Source organism: Apodemus sylvaticus, chromosome 4 (assembly GCF_947179515.1).
Source record: "Apodemus sylvaticus chromosome 4, mApoSyl1.1, whole genome shotgun sequence".
Classification (NCBI taxonomy): Eukaryota; Metazoa; Chordata; class Mammalia; order Rodentia; family Muridae; genus Apodemus; species Apodemus sylvaticus.
In genome coordinates, this window is record NC_067475.1 from 81,317,160 (window position 1) to 81,338,817 (window position 21,658).

General features: G+C 37.0%; 2 protein-coding genes across 7 annotated transcripts in view; one reads left to right on the forward strand and one right to left on the reverse strand.

Moving 5' to 3' along the window:
* The window catches only part of Lrba (LPS responsive beige-like anchor protein), a 583,194-nt gene that overhangs the window by 502,515 nt on the left and 59,021 nt on the right, over positions 1–21,658 (reverse strand). For all 6 annotated transcript variants that reach the window (XM_052180236.1, XM_052180237.1, XM_052180235.1 and 3 more), the window contains exons 3-9: positions 17,818–18,049; positions 17,187–17,287; positions 9,174–9,269; positions 6,245–6,366; positions 6,030–6,156; positions 5,107–5,226; positions 3,260–3,406 (exon numbers count right to left, since the gene is read on the reverse strand). In XM_052180236.1, coding sequence (XP_052036196.1) covers positions 3,260–3,406; positions 5,107–5,226; positions 6,030–6,156; positions 6,245–6,366; positions 9,174–9,269; positions 17,187–17,287; positions 17,818–18,049 — 945 coding nt within the window. The remainder of the gene's footprint in view (positions 1–3,259; positions 3,407–5,106; positions 5,227–6,029; positions 6,157–6,244; positions 6,367–9,173; positions 9,270–17,186; positions 17,288–17,817; positions 18,050–21,658) is intronic.
* On the forward strand, positions 13,177–13,711 carry LOC127683196 (high mobility group protein B1-like). The gene has a single exon (XM_052180247.1). It carries the CDS (start codon positions 13,232–13,234, stop codon positions 13,709–13,711), a length of 480 nt encoding a protein of 159 aa, XP_052036207.1. The 5' UTR covers positions 13,177–13,231.

A 21,658-nucleotide genomic window follows, 5' to 3' on the forward strand; every position in this document is an offset into this window, starting at 1 on the left:
ATGCTCTAAGAGCAAGAATTGACAAATGGGACCTCATAAAATTACAAAGTTTCTGTAAGGCAAAAGACACCATCAAGAGGACAAATCGGCAACCAACAAATTGGGAAAAGATCTTCACCAATCCTACATCAGATAGAGGGCTAATATCCAATATATATAAAGAACTCAAGAAGTTAGACTCCAGAAAACCAAACAACCCTATTAAAAAATGGGGTACAGAGCTAAACAAAGAATTCTCACCTGAAGAACTTCGGATGGTGGAGAAGCATCTTAAAAAATGCTCAACTTCATTAGTCATTAGGGAAATGCAAATCAAAACAACCCTAAGATTTCATCTTAAACCAGTCAGAATGGCTAAGATTAAAAATTCAGGAGACAGCAGGTGTTGGAGAGGGTGTGGAGAAAGAGGAACACTCCTCCACTGCTGGTGGGGTTGAAAATTGGTACAACCACTCTGGAAAGCAGTCTGGCGGTTCCTCCGAAAACTGGGCACCTCACTTCCAGAAGATCCTGCTATACCACTCCTGGGCATATACCCAGAAGACTCCCCACCATGTAATAAGGATACATGTTCTACTATGTTCATAGCAGCCCTATTTATAATTGCCAGATGCTGGAAAGAACCCAGGTATCCCTCAACAGAAGAGTGGATGCAAAAAATGTGGTATATCTACACAATGGAGTACTATTCAGCCATTAGAAACAATGAATTCATGAAATTCTTAGGCAAATGGATGGAGCTAGAGAATATCATACTAAGTGAGGTAACCCAGACTCAAAAGGTGAATCATGGTATGCACTCACTAATAAGTGGATATTAACCTAGAAAACTGGAATACCCAAAACATAATCCACACATCAAATGAGGTACAAGAAGAAAGGAGGAGTGGCCCCTGGTTCTGGAAAGACTCAGTGAAACAGTATTCGGCAAAACCAGAACGGGGAAGTGGGAAGGGGTCGGTGGGAGAACAGGGGAAGAGAAGGGGGCTTACGGGACTTTCGGGGAGTGGGGGGGCTAGAAAAGGGAAATCATTTGAAATGTAAATAAATTATATCGAATAAAAAAAAAAAAAGAAAGAAAAGTTATGTCAGGAATACAGGAGAACCTAAAAAAATGCCCAGATAATAATACAAAAGAGAAAGAACAGTGCTTGTGGGAGAAAAAAAATTAAAGGAACACTAGAGGACACTGGTTGTCAAAATCCATTCCAGCTATTTAAAAATATACCTTACAGATAATTTATAAGTAACTTAAATTGACTTTCCATGGCTCTGCTTGCTAATCACAGTGGGTCCTACCACAGATGTATGCAGAGTATCATGATCAAGAGGAAGCCCTTCAGGCTCGCCACTTAACATCACTTCCTTAGGGTTAGGCTTCAATGAATTTTAGAGAAATGGATAATCAGACCATAGTACTTATGGGAGCAAGAATTAACCAGTAACTTAGTTCATTAAAAAAAAAAAACAAATTAATTCAAAATGAACCACAAACAAACAGAAATATTAAAACAATAAAACTAAGAAAAGAAAATCTTTGTAATATTGTAGTCGAATACTTATAAGGACACACACACAAAAAAAAAAAAAAAGAAAAGAAAAGAAAAAGAAAAACTTGAAGTTATACTTGATAAAAATCAAATTCCCGAGGCAGGTATGGTGACACACACCTTTTATTCCACACTCAGGAAGCAGAGGCAGATAAATCTCTTGAGTTGGAGGCCGGCCTAGTCCACATAGTTAGTTCCAGGCAGCCAAGACTACATAGAGAAACCCTGTCTTAAAAATAAATAAATGAATGAATGAATGAATGAATGAATGAATAAATAAATAAATAAATAAATAAAAGAAAATTTCTGTTCTTCAAAACCCGTATTAAAAATAAAAACCAAGGTACACAAGAGAAATTTATAAATCATACATCTGAGACAAAATGTGTTCATAGTATTTATGGAACTCTTGAAACCTAGTAAGAAAATAAATCACACAAAAGAAATTGGTGTGAAAACACAAATAAATGGCCAATAAGCAAAAGAGAGATCTCCAGTATCTTGGACCGTTAAGAGAATTGCTACCATGGGAGGCCAGCCGTAGTGACATACAGCTAATCCCTGCGCTTGAGAGGTGGAGACAGTGATCAGGAACGCAAGCCCAGCGTCAACTATGTACCAAGTTCAAGGGTGGCTTGGAAATACTTGGGACCCTGTCTCAAAAGAAGTGGAAGTGGTGGGAGGAAGGCTATAAAGGTCCCTCCAATGGGAACAATCCTATCCCTGAGTAAATATCCAAACAAAATGAAATAATGATGTCAAAGAGACACTTGCACTTCCATGACTATATCACCATCATTCACAATTGCCATGAGTACAAAAAGTGCTCATTAAAAGATTAAAAATGGGCTGAGTGTGGTGGTGTGGTCACACTTGCCTTTCATCCTAGCACTACTGAGGGAGAGGTAAGAGGATTTGTGAGTTCAGTCAGCCTGGTTCCAGGATAGCCATGGCTGTGTAGAAAGACCCTGTCCCGGGGAGGAGGGGAGAAAATAGATAGTACATATATAGAATGAAATATTATTTGGCAATTAAAATAAATTAAATTTGGTCAATTTGACAACGTGGATAGAACTGGAGGACATATATTAAATAAAATAGCCGAAGACACAGGCAGATAAATGCTCCTTGATCGTCTTCCTATTTAAGACTGTCAATCTCTTACAAGTTGAAAGTTGAATGATGGTTACCAGAGCCAGGTGGTGGTGGAGAAAGAATGGTCAATGTGTACTACAGATGAAAGAAAGAAGCTATGGTGCATGGTTGGCCAGCAGGAGAACTATAAGTATGAACAATATATTTCAAAAACACAAGGAAAAGGTAGGAACATTTTATCATGAAGAATGATAAATGTTTGAGAAGACAGACATACTGATCCTGATCTGAACATAATATAAAGTATGTACTTTAACACTGTGTGGTACCCCATGAATATGCCTTAAAAACAGATTTGCCTTCACTGAACAACTTAGAGCTTAAAATAAAATTGAAACTTAAGCAAGCACCTTTCACAATACCTCACACATGTCAATTATGCTGCATTTCTTCAAAATGTGAAGCGCCCTTTGACCCTGTGATTTTCCTGTCATGCTCCCAGTGCCCTGGCATACATTATAACTACTCAGGGTATAACTCCCCATGAATGAGACACCCTCAAATCAAACCTAAAAGGCATTCAACCATTAAATAGTAGACAGAAAGTTAAGTACCTTGTACCCCAGGCCCAACTGATAAATGGCAAAAATCTGAGCTGCATTAAGAGCATCACTAAAAAGATAAACCGCAGTCATCTGACCACAGAACACCCGATTCGCATCTGCTGTTTCTGATGAGCCCAGGAAGCATTTGTCAAAGGTCTGTAAGAGAAAGCAGATTTTATTTTAAAAAAAAAAAAAAATGCACTTTGGGAGTGATAGATAGCACATATAAAAACTGAGCACCATGAATTAAAACTCTTCTGTTTTGACAATGGAGATAGAACTTTATCCACATTATAATATAAAATACTATAATATGGCCAGGCAATGGTAGCACATGCCTTTAATCCCAGCAATTGGGAGGCAGAAGCAGACAGATTTCCAAGTTCGAGGCCAGCCTGGTCTACAGAGTGAGTTCCACGACGGCCAGAGCTATACAGAGAAACCCTGTCTCAAAAAACCAAAAAAAAAAAAAAAAAAAAAAAAAAAAAACCAAAAACCAAAAAAAAAAAAAATCCCTATAATATGATATATTAAGTAAACAAAAAAAAGGCACAGGCAAATAAATGCACATATATACATATGCTTCTTTCTGAACTCATGAATAGAATAAAAAACTTCATTCAGCACTTATTCCTTCACACCTGGACCACAGATTAGGAACAGTATCTTGAAAATGGATGAATTCAAGTTCTCTAAGATATAGTAAATACAACGTGTTAACAAAGAGACAATAAAAAGAGAATCAGACAAGTTGATATGACACTAAGTTAAACATCTCAATTGAAGGACAAGCTCTGTCTGAAGCAAGAAAATGATGAGTTTGGTTTGGGAATGTGAGAGCCTTCTCACTGCACCCTTTTTTATAGTGAAGACACTGGTGTGCCTCACTAGCAGTGACTGCTATCCTTCTTACCATCAACATGATGTTCTGGGACTCAGTGTTTCACACCTATTTTCAAGTGTAAAGTGAGCAGATCATATAGTTAACAAGTGACAAAACTGAGTTTCAGAGGTGTCTGATACAACACCACAAGCTCTAAAGGCTGACATTATCAATGTGAATAGAAGTATAAAACTGGTATGAAGGTGAACAGCAGGTGAGTGGCTTAGTTTAAAGCCATTTTCCTTAGTGTTTTCTTATAAGCTTTTCTATGAAAAGGATGTTAGAAGAAGAGAAATAAGATCATTCCTATTTGCATTCTAACCTCTGAATTCTAAAAACATAGCAAAAAATAATAGTACCAATAGCAGTGATGAAGTATATGCAAAGTGTATGGGCATGTATCATCTAACTTCTTTATAAAATAATCAGCCTTACCTAAACCCAGAATAATTTTATGATAAAATCTTAATAATACTTTAGCTGATAAATCAACAAGTTTTATCAAAAAAAAAAACAGAGTAGACAAATTATGCCTATAAAAATACATTATGGTATCCAAAATACATTCTCAGTCTTCATCCTTTAAAATAATAATTTTTCATAGTGTACAGATTAGTTTTGTCAACTTAAGATGAGCTAGAAACATCTGAAAGATGGAACCTCAGCTGAGAAAGTGTCTCCTCATTCTTGCCTATAGGACACTGTCCAGCCCACTGTGAACAGAAACATCTCTAGACAGACGATCCTGGGTTTCATAAGAAAACAGGCTGAACAAGATGAGAGGATCAAGCTAGTAAGCAGCTCCTCCATGATCTCTGCATCAGTTCCTGCCCTGACTTCCTTTGATGATGAAGAACAGTGATATGGAAGTGTAAGTCAAATAAAGTCTCTCCTCCCAGGCTGCTGTTGGTCATGGCGTTTACCACAGCAATAGAATCCTAAGACACATGGCAACATTTTTGAAACTACTTACATCACTGGTGTTGACAAACCATGTTATCTCTCCATAGGAAGCAAGTTCACCATTCACGTAACATCGAAGCTCACTGTTCTTCCATCGGTTGTAAATGTGTACTATAGTTACCATGTACCACTGAGTAAGCAAAAATAATTATTCTCTTAGTAGTACAACACATTGATAATAACTAAAATGTGGAAGATTAACTTAAAAATGAAATGTGAGGACTTTGACTTGCCCAACATTCAATTTCTAGAAAAGTATTTATCTGAGAAAAAAATCACAGCAGATTAAGCTTAATCACTGGATAATTTTTTCCATGTAATAATATGAAACTTTTCAAACTTATCACCACAAATAACTAGTACAAATATTTTCTTTAAATTTTTAACATTTTCCCATACTTACTTAAATGTATCTACTACCTACCTTTGACACATGTTACTAATGACTCTCTACTAACTCTAACTTGTATAAAAGAAGGCCGTATAAAGTAAGTATCATTTTCTTTTCTCATAAAAATTTCTCATAAAATCTACAAACTACCATGCTGGAGAAATGGCTCTATGTTTAAAAGCATTGTCTGTTCTTCCAGAGGTACTGAGTTCGGTTCCCAGAAACCACATGGTGCCTCACCATCTATCCAGGGATCTGATGCCCTCTTCTCTTCTGGCATCCAGGTATACATGTAGCTCAAGCACTCAAATACATACATACATACGTACATACACACACACATACATACATACACTTTTTAAAAACCTACAAACAACTAAATGTTCAGTCATTTTATGACCTTAACCATAGCAGTTAACAGCTACCAAGGAACTTAGACATAGTTTGAAAAAGCATAAACAGATGCAAAACTGCACATGGTTAACCAGTACTCTGCAAGATGTGTAGCTTCTTAAAGGAGCAGACTTGGGAAGAGCAAATACCTTTTGTGGCTTGAAATCAAATTTCACACAATGTTGAAAGCCTTTTCCTTTTGACTTTATTGAGGTTATAATCAAACAGCCGCCAACAAAATGAGCAGAATAGCCAAGACCTTTGCTGGTTCTGAAACTATGAAAAGTTAAGTTTTTATTTTACCTCAAAATAGTCACATTTTCAAAATAAGGTGTTAACACTAATCAATTCTAAAAATACATACCAATACAAATATGGTTTATCCTTGTCAACATTAATATTATTTACAGGATCCATTCTAAGCCAGGTGTGAAATGTAAAACCATTCTGGTAAGGCCATCTGGCTATAGGAGGTAATGCAATAGCCTAAAGGAAAGAAATAGAGTTACTAACTTGCTTGAAAAAATTTATTATTGAACTCATAAAAATGACCCCTTACAATGCTATATGTCTCTGCTGTGTCATAATACTTTAAGTTATAAAAACATCACAAAGCATACTTTATTTGGAAAAAACTTTTATTAACTATTAAATCTTCCTGAATAAAAATTAGTAAAAATATATTAATTAAATGAACCATTCAGTGTAGCTTCTGAGACCAAACTCATGTATACCTCACTTTTTTACTACAAAAATGGCCAGAAAGATTCTAATTTAAAGAAATAGTACTGCAAGCCAGGCGGTGGTGGCGCACACCTTTAATCCCAGCACTTGGGAGGCAGAGGCAGGCGGATTTCTGAGTTCGAGGCCAGCCTGGTCTACAGAGTGAGTTCCAGGACATCCAGGGCTACACAAAGAAACCCTGTCTCAAAAAAAAAAAAAAAAAAAAAAAAAATCAACCCCATAGACCACATGTTGTATGAAAATTATGGATATTCATGGTCCAGAAAAAGTCAGAGAAACAGAAAGGAAAGTGGTGTCAAGTGAAAAGATTGATGAAAATGTCCTAAAATGGATCGTGATACTTTCACAACTAAATACTTTAAATTGCATACTATAACTGCATGCTATAAATTGTATACTATAAGGTATGTAAATACAGTCTCAATTTCTTAAAAAATTCATACTATATACTTCAAACCTTGTTATTAATATCAATTTTATAAGCATTATGTACACATGATATATACACGCATATTCCTTCATATGTATTAAACATGCCAAAACATGAGAAACATCACAGAGACATACCTATATAATAATACTTGCAAAACTAAAAGCACATGATTTTATATGAAGTTGCACTGAAATAAACCTACTCTATTTTCAATGTATGGTAATGTTTCTTTTACCTAAATGAGAATAGACATAAAAGCTTTATTAAAGGTGATTTGCCTGTTAACTTACAGCTTCCTTTTAAAGCTTTTGAAGAGTGGGTTACTGAAGTTATTTTAACTTATTTATTTTAAACTCTTAATCCCTTAAAACTTCAAAAGCTATCCAGTTGAACTTGTCCTATTTTCAAGATAAATGCAAGTAGCAGACAGATTTCAACCTCAGAGAACTACAAACGATAAATCTTAATATTGTGCACTAAGAATGGTCACTCTCTAGAGAGCACTGCTGCACACCGGAGGTAAAGGACAAGCTCAGTGACAAAAGACTACAGCCGCCTGAAACCTTCAAAACCAAACTGCTTAAGAAAAACTTACAAAGGAAAAAAGCCATCAAAGTTTTAAAAAGAAAGTCATGTATGCCTTACTTTCACTGCACGCCTACAGATTCAGATACTTATGATGCCAAGGCAATGGGGCTCTCAGTGGGATGCTAGTTTGGGCACCGAGGCAAGACAAAAGCAAAACAAAATAAGAAAATATCCACCAGGCGGTGGTGGCGCACGCCTTTAATCCCAGCACTTGGGAGGCAGAGGCAGGCAGATTTCTGAGTTTCAGGCCAGCCCAGTCTTCGGAGTGAGTTCCAGGACAGCCAGGGCTACACAGAGAAACCCTGACTTGAAAAACAAAACAAAACAAAACAAAAAACCAAAAGAAAAAAGAAAAGAAAATATCACTAAAGTATTTAGTTTTGTCTTGTTTCATTTTATTTGACTGAGACAGGGCCTCGGGGAACCCATACTGGCCTTAAATTCCCTATTTAGCTGAAGATAACCTTGACCTACTGACCTTCATACCTTCATCTCCAAAATTTTGAAATTATATGCATGAACTATAAGTGTCCTTCTAAAGTATATTATCTTTTAGCAGATAGTGCCTAACTACATAGACCCAAACAAGCAGGCAAGATTTTATAGTTAGCAAAGTAATAAATGAAAGACTAGTTCAGAAAAAGAAAAGATCAAAGATCTTCTAAAAATAATTTAGTATAGACTCACTAATTTAATAGTTGATATTACAAATGTCACTACCATACATAATAATGGTTTTTTTTTTGTTTTAGGGGTTTTTTTGTTTGTTTGTTTTTTCGAGAAAGGGTTTCTCTGCATAGCCCTGGCTGTCCTGGAACTCACTCTGTAGACCAGGCTAGCCTTGAACTCAGAAATTCGCCTGCCTCTGCCTCCCAAGTGCTGGGATTAAAAGGCATGCACCACCACTGCCTAGCTTATGGTCTTATTATAAAATAGTAAGAACAGAATAGATAAAAGAGGTAAGGATGTAGCTCAGTGATAGTGTGCTTGCCAATTATATCCAGCTGTAGTGGCACACACCTGGAATCCCAGCATTCAAGAGACTCAGCCAGTAAGAGCTCACTGAGAGTTTGATGTTATTAGCCTGGAGCTGTACAGAGAGACCCTATCTCCAAAAAAATACATATATTTTTATAAGAATTTCTTACAAAGCAGGATAATATGCCTGCTAAGTTTCAAAGTGTCACTCTTTCTAAATACCAGGTGTAAAAAAAAAAAAAGCAAAATGTTCAAAGAGACAGAAAGTCAAAGTGTTGCACACTGTAACTACCTAGAGTTACAAAGAAAAGCTCATGGAATAGTGCAACAATGTATGAAAGGAAGACTGTAATTCCTTTACTGAACCAAGCTTTGAGCAGGCAGCTTCCCAAAATGTTTTAAGCATCAATTGCTCTGTCTCTCAAACAGTTAGGGGGAAACTCTTCTAAGGTCTGGGAATGCTCAACCAGAAAAGCTTCCACCTATTAACAGATCCTTGCGCTATCGGGGAAGAGAGATCCGAGTGTCTGCCTCATGCATGTGTACTTACTGCAGCACTCTTTCCTGGAAAGTTGAAAAAGGCGTCAGGACCGTACTTCTGAGGCATGTGCTTTAGCACAGACAACAACTTCCCAGCATGTGGAGGCTACAAAATAATGCTTTATTAATCATTCAGTTCTCTATAAAACAAAACATTTAATAACAGTCATGCTTTAATATATAAAAAAAAGAGCTGAATAAATACTATGAACTAAAAGGTATATACAAGAATAAACAATGCTATTTTCAAATATCTTAATGATATAATGAATTCTGTAACTTTTTGGTAGTATTACACAACACATTTATTTGTTGTTGAGTAAATATGAACAATTCACACCTCAAACACTTCAAAACTGAACTTTATTAAACTACCTCAAACTGTCACCCACTCCTTTATACATCTTAATTTAACAAATACTAAATAATGCTTACTTTTATTCCAATGCCAAAGGTACTTTTTAAAAGTCATAATATTTTAACTTCATGACAAACCTATGAGGAGGTTCTGTTACTTTCCTAATTTTACAGAAGAGGACTCTAAGGCAGAGAAGCATGCTTCAAGTCATACAGTAACTAATGGGGTCAGGATCAGAACTCAGTCTAACTCTAAACACCATAATACATTCACCAGTTACAGTATGCCCTCACTCTCCTGTCTCTAATAGAGACCACCTTTAAAACGGCCGACCTGATCAGATCTGTATCTCCAACTTCATTGTACCCACTATGCCTTCTCACAGAATTCTTTCCACAACACTGCCTAAGTACAAGCTATTCCTTTTGTTTAGCGTATCTTGTGCTTGGTGAGCACATTCTCCTGCGAACCTAGGAAATCCGTCATGCCCTTCAAAGCTCATCTTAATGTCCACTTCCTTGGGGCAGTCCTCCCTGAACTCAGAGAACTGATTAAATTTCCCTAGCATATTTCACTCTACAATATGCCTCAAATGCACAGCATAAATAAAACGTATATTATATTATATCTGTTTTAATGTTTCTTTGACCCACAAAAATATCTAGTGCATGAAACAATCAAGAGCTAAAATGAAAATCTCATTAATATTTATAAGGAAAGCCAGGGGCAATCAAATACACATTACCATCTTAATCAGTCTATAAGAAAATACAGTAAAAATATAGGACATTCATTCTTCTTTATTACAAGCTCAAAACAGGGTCAAACCACGGGTGAAATCATTGGCTTGCTCCCATCTTATTTTGTTTACTAGTCTAAGTTATTATCACTATCTTAGAGTTTAGTAACCTTTTATCTTAGCAGTAAATGAAAAACTTCAATCTAAGAAATAATTTTTAATCAACCATACCACTCAATTATAAAAGCAAGCTTAATAACAAGTAACTACAATCACATTCACTTTTAAATATATTTCAAAGAAAAATAAAGTAACAAAAAATAACAGCAATAGCAAGTACAATTAGAATTTGACACTTTTCTATCTAAATAAACCATTCCTCCAAATTACTTTTCCTGTCAATGAATCAAAATAATAAGAAGAAGAAGAAGAAGAAAAAGAAGAAGAAGAAGAAGAAGAAGAAGAAGAAGAAGAAGAAGAAGAAGAAGAAGAAGAAGAAGAAGAAGAAGAAGAAGAAAACCTCCCCCATATACTTTCATAGAATACTACACTGGGAAGTCTTTAAAAAATGTCATATTTCATATTACAAATAACCCTGATCATCGGTGCACTCACTCCACATGTAAAAATTATTGACTTGTGTGTAGACTTAGATTTGGGGATTTTTCACCCTACTACTATCTTAAGTCAAAGGCAGAAGTAGCTGGCATACATAACTATAAAGAACTGGTAGTTTTTGTTTTTTTAATTTTTTTTCTTCTTGCTCCAGCCCAAAGATTTATTTATTTATTTTATGTAAGTACACCATAGCTGTCTTCAGACACACCAGAAGAGGGCGTCACATCTCATTACAGATGGCTGTGAACCACCATGTGGTTGCTGGGATTTGAACTCCATATCTCCTGAAGAGTAGTCAGTGCTCTTAACCGCTGAGCCATCTCTCCAGCCCGGTAGTTTATTTTTTTACCTTTATCTTCAAAGCCTATACTGATTGTCCTCTTTACCCTAAGCACCTATATTAACACGTCTAATACTGGTGTTATGTAGTCTGTCAAAAATGTTTCTGTGGGCCTGTAAAATGGCTCAGCAGACTAAAGGTGCCTGCTGCCAAGAATAGACAAGCAGGGTTCAATCCCCAGGACTCAGAGTAGAAAGAGAGAACCAACTCTTACAGGTTGTCCTCTGACCATCACACACACACACACACACACACACACACACACAAAGAGAAAAGTGAATTTTTCTCAGCATTTAAATGACTTTGTATTACATATATCATTTGACTGATTATTCTCTTCCTATGTTTTTGCATTTATCTTTTCCATATAGAATCTTTTCAATACAATGTATCTTCACCTTGACTCTCCTCCCCCAACTTCTTTCTCCCTGATCCTTCCCACCTCGATAACAACCTAGCTTCATGTGTTCTCATTCCCCCCCTCAATAACAAAAATTTAAGGAAAAAAATGAAAATCAAGACAAATGACAATGAAAAAACCAGCAAAAAAAATGGCAAAAACAAAACAAAAATACTCATTTACTGAAAAAAAAAAAAAAAAGAGCTCATTTTGAGCTAGCCAACTACTCTTGAGTATGGTGCCTGCCTTGGAATGGAGGTGATAGATTTATCCAGTGACACGCCACTGGAAAACACTAATATTCCCTTTCCCAATAGGTATGTATGAACTGCAAGTACCTTCTTAGTTAGGGGTAGGACTTTGCAGCTACCTCCCCTTTTCAGTTCTGTGCACTGGTTTTTTTTTAATTGCTTTACAATATTCAATTTTAGATAACAGAGGATAATAGGGGATAAATATGATCACAACAGATCCAAAATATTATGGACAAAAATCCATAATATTATAGACAAAAGATAACATGTCAATATTTTTACATAAATATCCCCTTTATTCTGTGTACATAGAATTTCCATAAAAATATATCTGTCCACAACCTTCATGACTTCCTTGTTTTTACTTTTATAACAATACTTTATTATATAAAGTATTAATTATATATTCTGAATAAGTCATTTAAACATAAATCAAAACAAAAATCAAACAGTACACTGTCTCTTCCTGATATAACATAAGACCTATACTTACAAACAGCACCATAAACAAGAATAAAACTATACAAATGTATGCAACAGAAATCATTTTCCGACATGGAAAAAGAGGCACATTAAGACCATGCCCATTCAGAAATGAAAACACACTAAAGTCAACTTATCACTGCACAGAGTGGCACCCAAACAGTATATGAAGGAATCATGGAGACGCAAAGAATGAAACCCAAGTAGGTATTGTCCAGGCTAAAGCACAGAGTGCTACAGATGAAGGAGCTGTGCAGAGAAAAAGCTCTAGAAGCCTGGCTCAGTAACAGCATCAGGTAACAAGGTGGGGCCAAGACACTGACAGCTCAAAGTCAAAGAAATCCTGACCTACAGAGATAGAGCAACAAATCACCTTGTGCTCCCTGGATTAGGCAGGGACTAAGAAGGAGCCAGGCTTCACTAATAAGGAGAACCAGTCCTAGTGTAACAAGCCACAATCGAAATGGGAAGATTTAAAACTAGTCTTAAAAAACAGAAGAAATTTCATACATGGCTCTATAAACAGCCTAATAATCTTAACAAAAGACAAGACAACAACATATAATTCACCTTATCTAACTATGTCATAAAAGGTAACCTATAGGCAGTACATTGAGCTCCATAGAGACAGTGCCGGGGCCCTCGAAAGCCGGACAGGCACTCAAGAGCTGGACAGGCACTGGACGGCTCTGCCTCCAGAGGAAAATCAACTAAACATGGGCAAAGGAGATCCTAAGAAGCCAAGAGGCAAACTGTCCTCATATGCATTCTTTTTTTTTTATTCGATATATTTTTTATTTATATTTCAAATGATTTCCCCTTTTCTAGCCCCCCACTCCCCGAAAGTCCCATAAGCCCCCTTCATATGCATTCTTTATGCAAACCTGCCGGGAGGGGCACAAGAAGAAGCAACCAGATGCTTCTGTCAGCTTCTCGGAGTTCTCCAAGAAGCGCTCAGAGAGGTGGAAGATCATGTCTGCTAAAGAAAAGGGGAAATTTGAAGATATAGCAAAGGTTGACAAAGCTCATTATGAAAGAGTTATAAAAACCTACATCCCCCCCAAAGGGGAGACCAAAAAGAAGTTCAAGGACCCCAATGCACCCAAGGGGCCTTCTTCGGCCTTCTTCTCGTTCTGTTCTGAGCACTGCCCCAAAATCAAAGACGAGCATCCAGGCTTATCCATTGGTGATGATACAAAGAAACTAGGAGAGATGTGGAACAACACTGCAGCAGATGACAAGCGGCCCTACGAGAAGAAGGCTGCTAAGCTGAAGGAGAAGGGTAAAAAGGATATTACTGCCTACAGAGCTAAAAGAAAAACTGATGCAGCACAAAAGGGGGGTAGCCAAGGCTGAAAAGAGCAAGAAAAAGAAGAAGAGGAAGATGAGGAGGAGGATGAAGCGGATGAAGAGGAGAAAGAAGAAGAAGACGACAAAGAAGAAGATGATGATGAATAAGTTGGTTCTGGTGCAGCTTTTTCTTGTCTATAAAGCATTTAACCCTCCCCCTGTACACAACTCCTTTTAAAAACAAAAATTGAAATGCAAGGCTGTGTAAGATTTGTTTTTAAACTCTACAGTGTCTTTTTTTGTATAGTTAACACACTACCGAATGTGTCTTTAGATAGCCCTGTCCTGGTGGTATTTTCAATAGCCACTTGCCTGGTACAGTAGGGGTTGTATATTACCATGAAAATTTAAAGCAGGTTCTTGGTGCACAGCACAAATTAGTTATATATGGGGACAGTAGTTTGGATTTTGGTTTTTTTGTTTTGTTTTGTTTTGTCTTTCTTTTGGTTTTATTTTTAGGTTTTATTTTTTTCATCTTCAGTTGTCTCTGATGCAGCTTATATGAAGATAATTGTTGTTCTGTTAACTGAATACCACTCTGTAATTGCAAAAAAAAAAAAATGCTGCTGTTTTGTTGACATTCTGAATGCTTCTAAGTAAATACAATTTTTTGATTAGTATTGTCCTTTTCATAGGTCTGAAAGTTTTCTTCTCGAGGGGAAGCTAGTCTTTTGCTTTTGCCCATTTTGGGTCACATGGATTATTAGTGTGTATCTTTTCATAGTTAGCTGGAAAAAAGCTTTTGTCCACATAGCCTGCATATTGTGCTAGGGGTAACATTTTCATCCACAGTTGAAGAATCCCCAAAATTGTGATCAGTTGGATAAGAGATATATAACCTACTTGGCAAAGCAAGGAGTGATGGATTCTGTCACACTATGGGATTATTAGAATCAAGCAATCTGAAAGTCTGTCCTTGAAGGACTAATAGAAAAGTATATTCTAATCCTTACATGGGGCCTCTCCTTTAACTGTCATTACTGTGTAATGGCAGTTATATTTTGCAGTTTCCCCTACTAAAGAACACCTGAGGCTGTACCCCAAAAGCGTGAGCTTAAAATACAAGACTGCCACACTATTTGCTGACAGCAAGGACTATCATAAGAACACTGGCGCTGGCTTTAAGGCCTTTGCCCTCTATCTAAATACGGATTGCTCAGGAAACTTGACTGTTTAAAGGTATTTTTAATTAGTTGAGCCAGCTTTTAAATTATGCCACATTTAAAATGAAGGTTATATTTTCCTATAGTGTGGTTTGTCCCTTTATAAATCAGATGCAAGGAAAGAGGATAAACTTTGCATATTAGGTTCAATCCATTTGCTTTTTCTTTATAAAACCCAAACTCATTCATTAATCATGCTTAATCTGCTTAGTTTACGTAACAATTTGTCAATTATGTGGGGGTTTTTTTTTTTGAGATTATCATTCTCTTAAAGTGCCAGTGTTTTAAAATAATATTCTTGCTATTTTATGCACTTTTGTGATAGAGTGCTATTATATAATTTTGACTTGGGTTTTTTACATTGGTGTTTGTTAATGTAATTTGAGGAGGAATACTGAACATGAGTCCTGGATGATACTAATAAACTAATAATTGCAGAGGTTTTTTTTTTTTTTTTTTTTTTTTTTTTTTTTAATGGTAACCAGGAAGAAACACCGATGGACAAAACACTGTTCTGGAATTGGTGTAATTACAGAACCATGAGAATGAGAGCACTTGCTGCTGCTATTATCATTCTCATCGTTGTAACTGAAAGGAAAGTATGAACATAAAAAAATTTAGATGGAGGTAAGTGAACAAAGTGTTAGGAGCACCGGCATGAGGGTTCAGTCCCCAGAGTCCACATTGTAAAGGCAATGTGCATAGCCAGGCATGGTGGCACACGCCAGGCAGATAACTGTGAGTTTGAAACCAGTCTGGTCTACATAGTGAGTTCTAGGCCAACTTCAATGGGACCCTGTCTTAAAAAGAAAGCAAGAGCAGAGAGGGGAGGAAAGGGAGGGGAGAGTAAGAGTGGCAGGGAAGGGAGGGGAGGGGAGGGTAAGAGGAAGGGTGGGAGGGGAAGGGAAGAAGGGGAGGGGAAGGGAAGGGAAGGGAAGGGAAGGGAAGGGAAGGAAGGAAGGGTGAGCGAGGTGTGGTAGTCCATGCTCATAATCCCACCAAGGACAAAGTGGAGATAAACAGACCCTCAGGGCTCACTGGCCAGCCAGGCTAGCCTATTTGGCATGTTCCAGGAAAGTAAAAGATCTCAATAAAGTAACAATTAGACAGCACCTAAGGAACAACACCTAGGCTGTCCTCTGGACTCCACAAGCATATGCACACACATAAACATTCAAAAAACAGAAAAAAAGGAGGAGTTAAGTTCATACTAAAAGAATAATATCTATATAAAACAAAGCTCAAAAATAAGGCAAAAAAAGAAAAGAAAAACTGAAGAAAAAAAGAAATGCGAGAAGATCTCAATGATCAGTAGAGCAGTATCAAAGAGAGCTAACTTAGGTGCCACCAATGTGACAGTGTAGCTCAGTGAACAGGCACCTGTGTAAGGCTCTGAGTGCACAACCCCAAGTGCAGACAACAACGAAAAAACCTTTTTAAAAAATGTTCAATTTAATACAAATTGAAGTTACCTAAAGTCTGATGCCCTAGATGAAGGCAAAATGAAGAATAAGGGAATTATTTCTATTCTATGTCTATTTCTTAGAAATAAAGACAAATTGTTTTCAAATTTGGTGAAAATTACAAAACCATGAAAAGAAAAAACTAATAATGAAAGCACATGGTTTTCTACACAGGACCATAATTAAGTTCAGTAACCATCAATATAAAACATTTGAAAAGCACCAGACAGCTGTAGTTTGCAACAAATAAGCTAAAGTATATAAATTTTAACCCGACAAATTGTAGGGCACAAATACAGATTAAATTTAATAGACCTAAAAAATTATAAGGCAGCTGGCTGAAGTAAAAACAATGATCTTTAAAAGTCACTAATTACTAGGTACAAAAATGGAGCAAACATTTACTAGTATTTCTCTTAAAAAATTAGTAAAATTGCTTTTGATGAGGACCTGAGATTCAAAGCAAGTTCCCCTCCACTCATTCAAATTAATCACATCTGAGGAAGATGGCTTTAACCTACAAACCCTGCTCCCCAGATATGCCGCTCAAATTGAAGGGCCATTAACACTCAGCACAGAAGGAAATGGGGGTGCTGCACAACACCAATAAATAATAGCTTTAAAATGCCAATTTAACAAAGATCAGATTAACCGTCTACCTAGGACACCCAAACAAAAGCAGCCATGCACACAAAAATGCTGTTTTGACTGATGGCTTCCCTCAATTTGACATGGACCACATGTGGAATGATCCCAGTCACTTTATAAGCTATGGCTGTGCTGGGGGTTGGGGGGGACTTCCAAATCCTAGAACATTCAGGGATAGGGTGTTTGGTTCCCACTTGTTCTTTTTACCCATTGTCCTTTATCTCCTTGAAGTTTGCTGAAGAAAAGCTTTAGTTCTCTAACTGTCAAATTATAGCTGGCCAGCACTCCCAACATGTCAACGAGAAGATCTGAGGAAAAACAAAATGAAACATTTGAGCTATTAATATTTATAGAGATAAAAAATTAAAATACATGACTCACTTGCAAGTCTGGAGACAAGAGGTATAGATACATGCCGTGGGACTGAGAAGATGGCTCAGGGTTATGAGCACACACAGCTCTTCCAGAGGACCTGACTCAAACTCCAGAATATCTGAGACCTCTGCCCTCTATAGGCATGACACACCTGGTGACCCTGCAGGGGATAACCCTGCAAGGGAGGGTAGACATTCTGCTATGCTCCTGGACAACAGGCTCCTGGCACAAGACCACAGCTCTCCATAGGTCTGTGGCCATCAGTCACATAAGGGCATTCCTACACACCCATACATTCCTACACACACACACACACACACACACACACACTAATGAGTAATATTTTAAACAGATAACATGCTATATAATCATGTAATTTTTTTAAAATTTGCTAAAACAAATTTTAAAGATATTTAAAAATCAAACTATTTCCTTACTTACATTTCTACAGAAAAAGTTATACCTGCAATCATACTGTCAACCTTCTCAATTTTCCCAAGTACTTTTTCCACAAGGCCTACTTCTGTGCAGATTTGAAGGTTTCGAATGCTCTTCTTCAGAATGGCCGTAAACATGCTCCATACTTCGGCTTGGCAAGTGATGTCACACTTTTCCAGCAACTCCACCATGCACGTGATACTCTCACCTTCTTGGATAATGAAGTTCATCTCCAAATCAAACTGTCCTCCTACCAGCTTCAAGGAAGACAAATGAAAACATATTTCAAGGCATTATTCTACATCCATTACCACTATCACTTGCTCCTAAACTTCAAATTAGCAATGATTACCCATTTGCATCATTCCATACCCTCTAACAACAAAAGAGTCAACTTTTTTAAAGATTTATTTATTGTATATATGTGAATGTAGGACCATAAAAAGGGAGCCTGGTTTCTGGTTGAGCTAAGGTTGACACCCTGGTGACCCTGCAGGGGATAACCCTGCAAGGGAGGGTAGACATTCTGCTATGCTCCTGGACAACAGGCTCCTGGCACAAGGCCACAGCTCTCCATAGGTCAGTGGCCATCAGTCACATAAGGGCAACGCCCCAAGCCCCTCCACCTTGGTCAAGGTAGCCTCAAGACAAATCTCCATTTTAATGAGGTACCTAAAGGCCTGAAGGTTTAGCCAATGAACTCCCTTCCCAGACACTCCTCCCTACAAAAGGTATTTAACCTCAGGCCCACCCTGAGAAAGTGGGGTGCAGTTTTCTCATCACCACTCTCCACCTTGATAATAAGTGCTTTAAGACCATGGACAGCCTCTTTTCATTGGAATTGGTGTGGGGTGCAATAAAACAGGCCTTTACCTAAAGAGCCTCGTCTAATTCCCCACAGAAGGCCTTTCAGTGCTTCAAACCGGGGCCTCCACCAAGCCAAGTCACCTGTTGAACAAGCCAAGGAAATTCTCCTCCCCTCAGGACCCAGCCAGAGCTGTCTTCAGACACACCAGAAGAGGGTATCAAATCCCCTTACATATGTTGTGAGCTACCATATGGTTGCGGGTGAACTCAGGACCCTCAGGAAGAGCAGTCAGTGCTCTTGACCTCTAAGTCATCTCTCTAGCCCTTAGTCAACTTTTTTTAAATCTCAAAAAAAATAAATACTCTGAAGAAATTTTCAAATCTAGATAGTACAAAGTGGCTTAAGACTTAGAATATAGAAAATGTATATTTTCAAAATAACAAATGTAGAGTAACTTAAGAAAGCCACTACCAGCTAGAGAGATGGCTCAGTGGTTAAGAACACTGACTGTGCTTCCAGAGGTCCTGAGTTCAATTCCCAACAACCACATGATAGCTCACAACCATCTGTAAGTTCACTATAATCTCACAATATCACAATATTAATAATCACAATGTGAGATGGCTCACAATAATCTGTAAGGGCATGGGATCCAATGCCCTCTTCTGGTGTGTCTAAGGACAGTGACAGTACTCATATACACAAAATAAATAAATCTTTAAAAACAAAAAAGAAAAGGAAAGAAAGAAAGCCACTACCAGCTACATGAAATGATAGGAAAATATTTTATAAACTTGAGAGGTAAAAGCTTTTCAAAGCTCTTTAGACCAGATGACACTAATCCTAGTGCTTGAGAAGAAACAGGAAGATCAAGAGTTCAAGGTCAGGACTGAGCTGGAGAAGTAGCTCAGACGTTAACAGCACTATATACTATCACAGAGAGACTAGGTTTGGATCCTAGCATTCACTTAACAACTGACATACAACCATCCTTAACTCCAATTCCAAGTAACTGGGCACCCTTTTCTTGGTCAGAGGATACCAGACACACACATAGTATCCTTACATAGCAGACAAAACACATAAACATATAAAATACAAGTGAACTAAATAAACAAGTCCAGGCATGGTAGTATGGTGATATACCCCTTTGCAGCATCCCAGAAGGCAGATGTGAGAAATTCTCTAAGTTCAAGGCCTGCCTGATCTACTCACCAAACCAGTGAGACCCTATCTAGAAAGAAAGAAAAGAAAGAGAAAAAGAAAGAAAGAAAAGAGAAGAGAAGAAAAGAAAAGAACTAATAATTAAAGATGATCCATTGCTAAACAGTGAATTCAAGGTCAGCTTGGACTACCCAAGACCTTGTCTCAAAAAATTAATTAATTAATTGGAGAAAAAAGATTTTGTTAAGCTTTCTGGACTTCTCACTGATGAACATAATTAATATAAATTAAAATTTTGACCAGGGTCTATAGTTCAATGATAATAAGACTTTGAGTTTAATCTTAAGTAATTTGGGGGAGGGGATACTTAAGTACATGCACAAAAAAATCATGAAATCACAATATATGCACTAGAGAAAATCATTCATAATTCACGTTGTAAATATAAATTATTTCCTAAAAGAAAATTTAAAAAGTGAAGTTTGGGACAAAGCAATGAATATAATGACTATAAATGACACCATGACATATGACCAAAACTTCACATTTGTTCACAAAATTAATATTAAAGACAAAATAAAAATCATGTATGCTATAAAAACTCCATACCCTTAATAATGTACATAATACAATGTGCTATGTGCAAGGGGATGCAGGTGCAGCTGAGGAAATGGATATGGCATCTGTGGAAGTCCACACAGAAGTAGAATGTAAGTTAAAAAGTAACCTCTTTGAGAATAAGAATAACTTCTGACCAGAAAGCGCTATAAAGTCTCAGAAAGGCAGCAAAAGAGCAATAAATCTCTAAAGCCATAAAACACCAATAACCCTATACAGTGTTACATAAAATAACACATTATCCTAAAGTCACTGTTTAATGAGAAGAAAGCAGAAAGAGAAACGGTTTTATGAAAATCATTTAGACACAAAACTAAGGAAGAAAACTTCAGCAACATTTTCTAGTAGACAGAAACTGAAAGTTCTCAATTGGATATACAAAGGGTATACTGCCTCAAATGCACACCAACAACATGTAAATAAACTAACTGGCATAAAGAAATAACTTACTACAGAAATAATAAATACAGAGTGTTCTAATACTGTAAAAATTTCTTAAAAATTATATGCCTTCTAGGGAACTAAACAGGACAAAAACCTCACTGCACTATCTTGAGAGCCCTCACCTTCACCTTAGTACTCCTTACACCCATCTGTCACTCTGATCTGTGTACATTATCAGCCACAACCACCCTTCCAAGAAGCCATAGAATTAATTTGGGAAGTAATTTCCAAAAAGGCCCCAAATAATTCACCAGCTTCTAGACTGAGCTTATAGTGTGGAAGCAACATGCAGACAGGTGTTTTAAATATTTTTCCATTGCATTAAATATTAGAAGATACGCCTTTCAAGGAGAAAATTGATGACTGAAATTTGTACGTACAAATGTGTGGCATATTTGATATACTGTATGCATGCATATCTATTATAACTAAAAACCAAGCAGAGAGCCTACAGTATGTCAGGTTAACCCTTTCTAATAGTTATTTGAAGCTGATCAACCTTCAAAACAGAAATTTGTCTCCAATGACGGGTATCATACCCAGGCCCAGGCACTGTGGGTTATTATCTGAGAAGCAGTAATGGCTCTGCACTCCAAAATGTAATCTTCCAAATGTCACAGGGAGTTATGAATATCTGAACAGCCTAATGCACTTTACCAGCCATGAAATGTGAAAATGTAATCTTATTACCTTTTTATGGTTGTATTTTTTTGAATAATGTAGCCTGGAAACTGATGTATAGTCTTTTCCTGCATTTTAGCATGATTTGGTCTCCTCTGCTATATAGAACATTTTTCAAAACTCTCCATTTCAACATATTTTAGTCCTGCAT

Bases quoted from the DNA above. Each gene is read 5' to 3' on its own strand.
- LOC127683196 (XM_052180247.1), top strand. From the start codon at position 13,232: ATGCAAACCTGCCGGGAGGGGCACAAGAAGAAGCAACCAGATGCTTCT.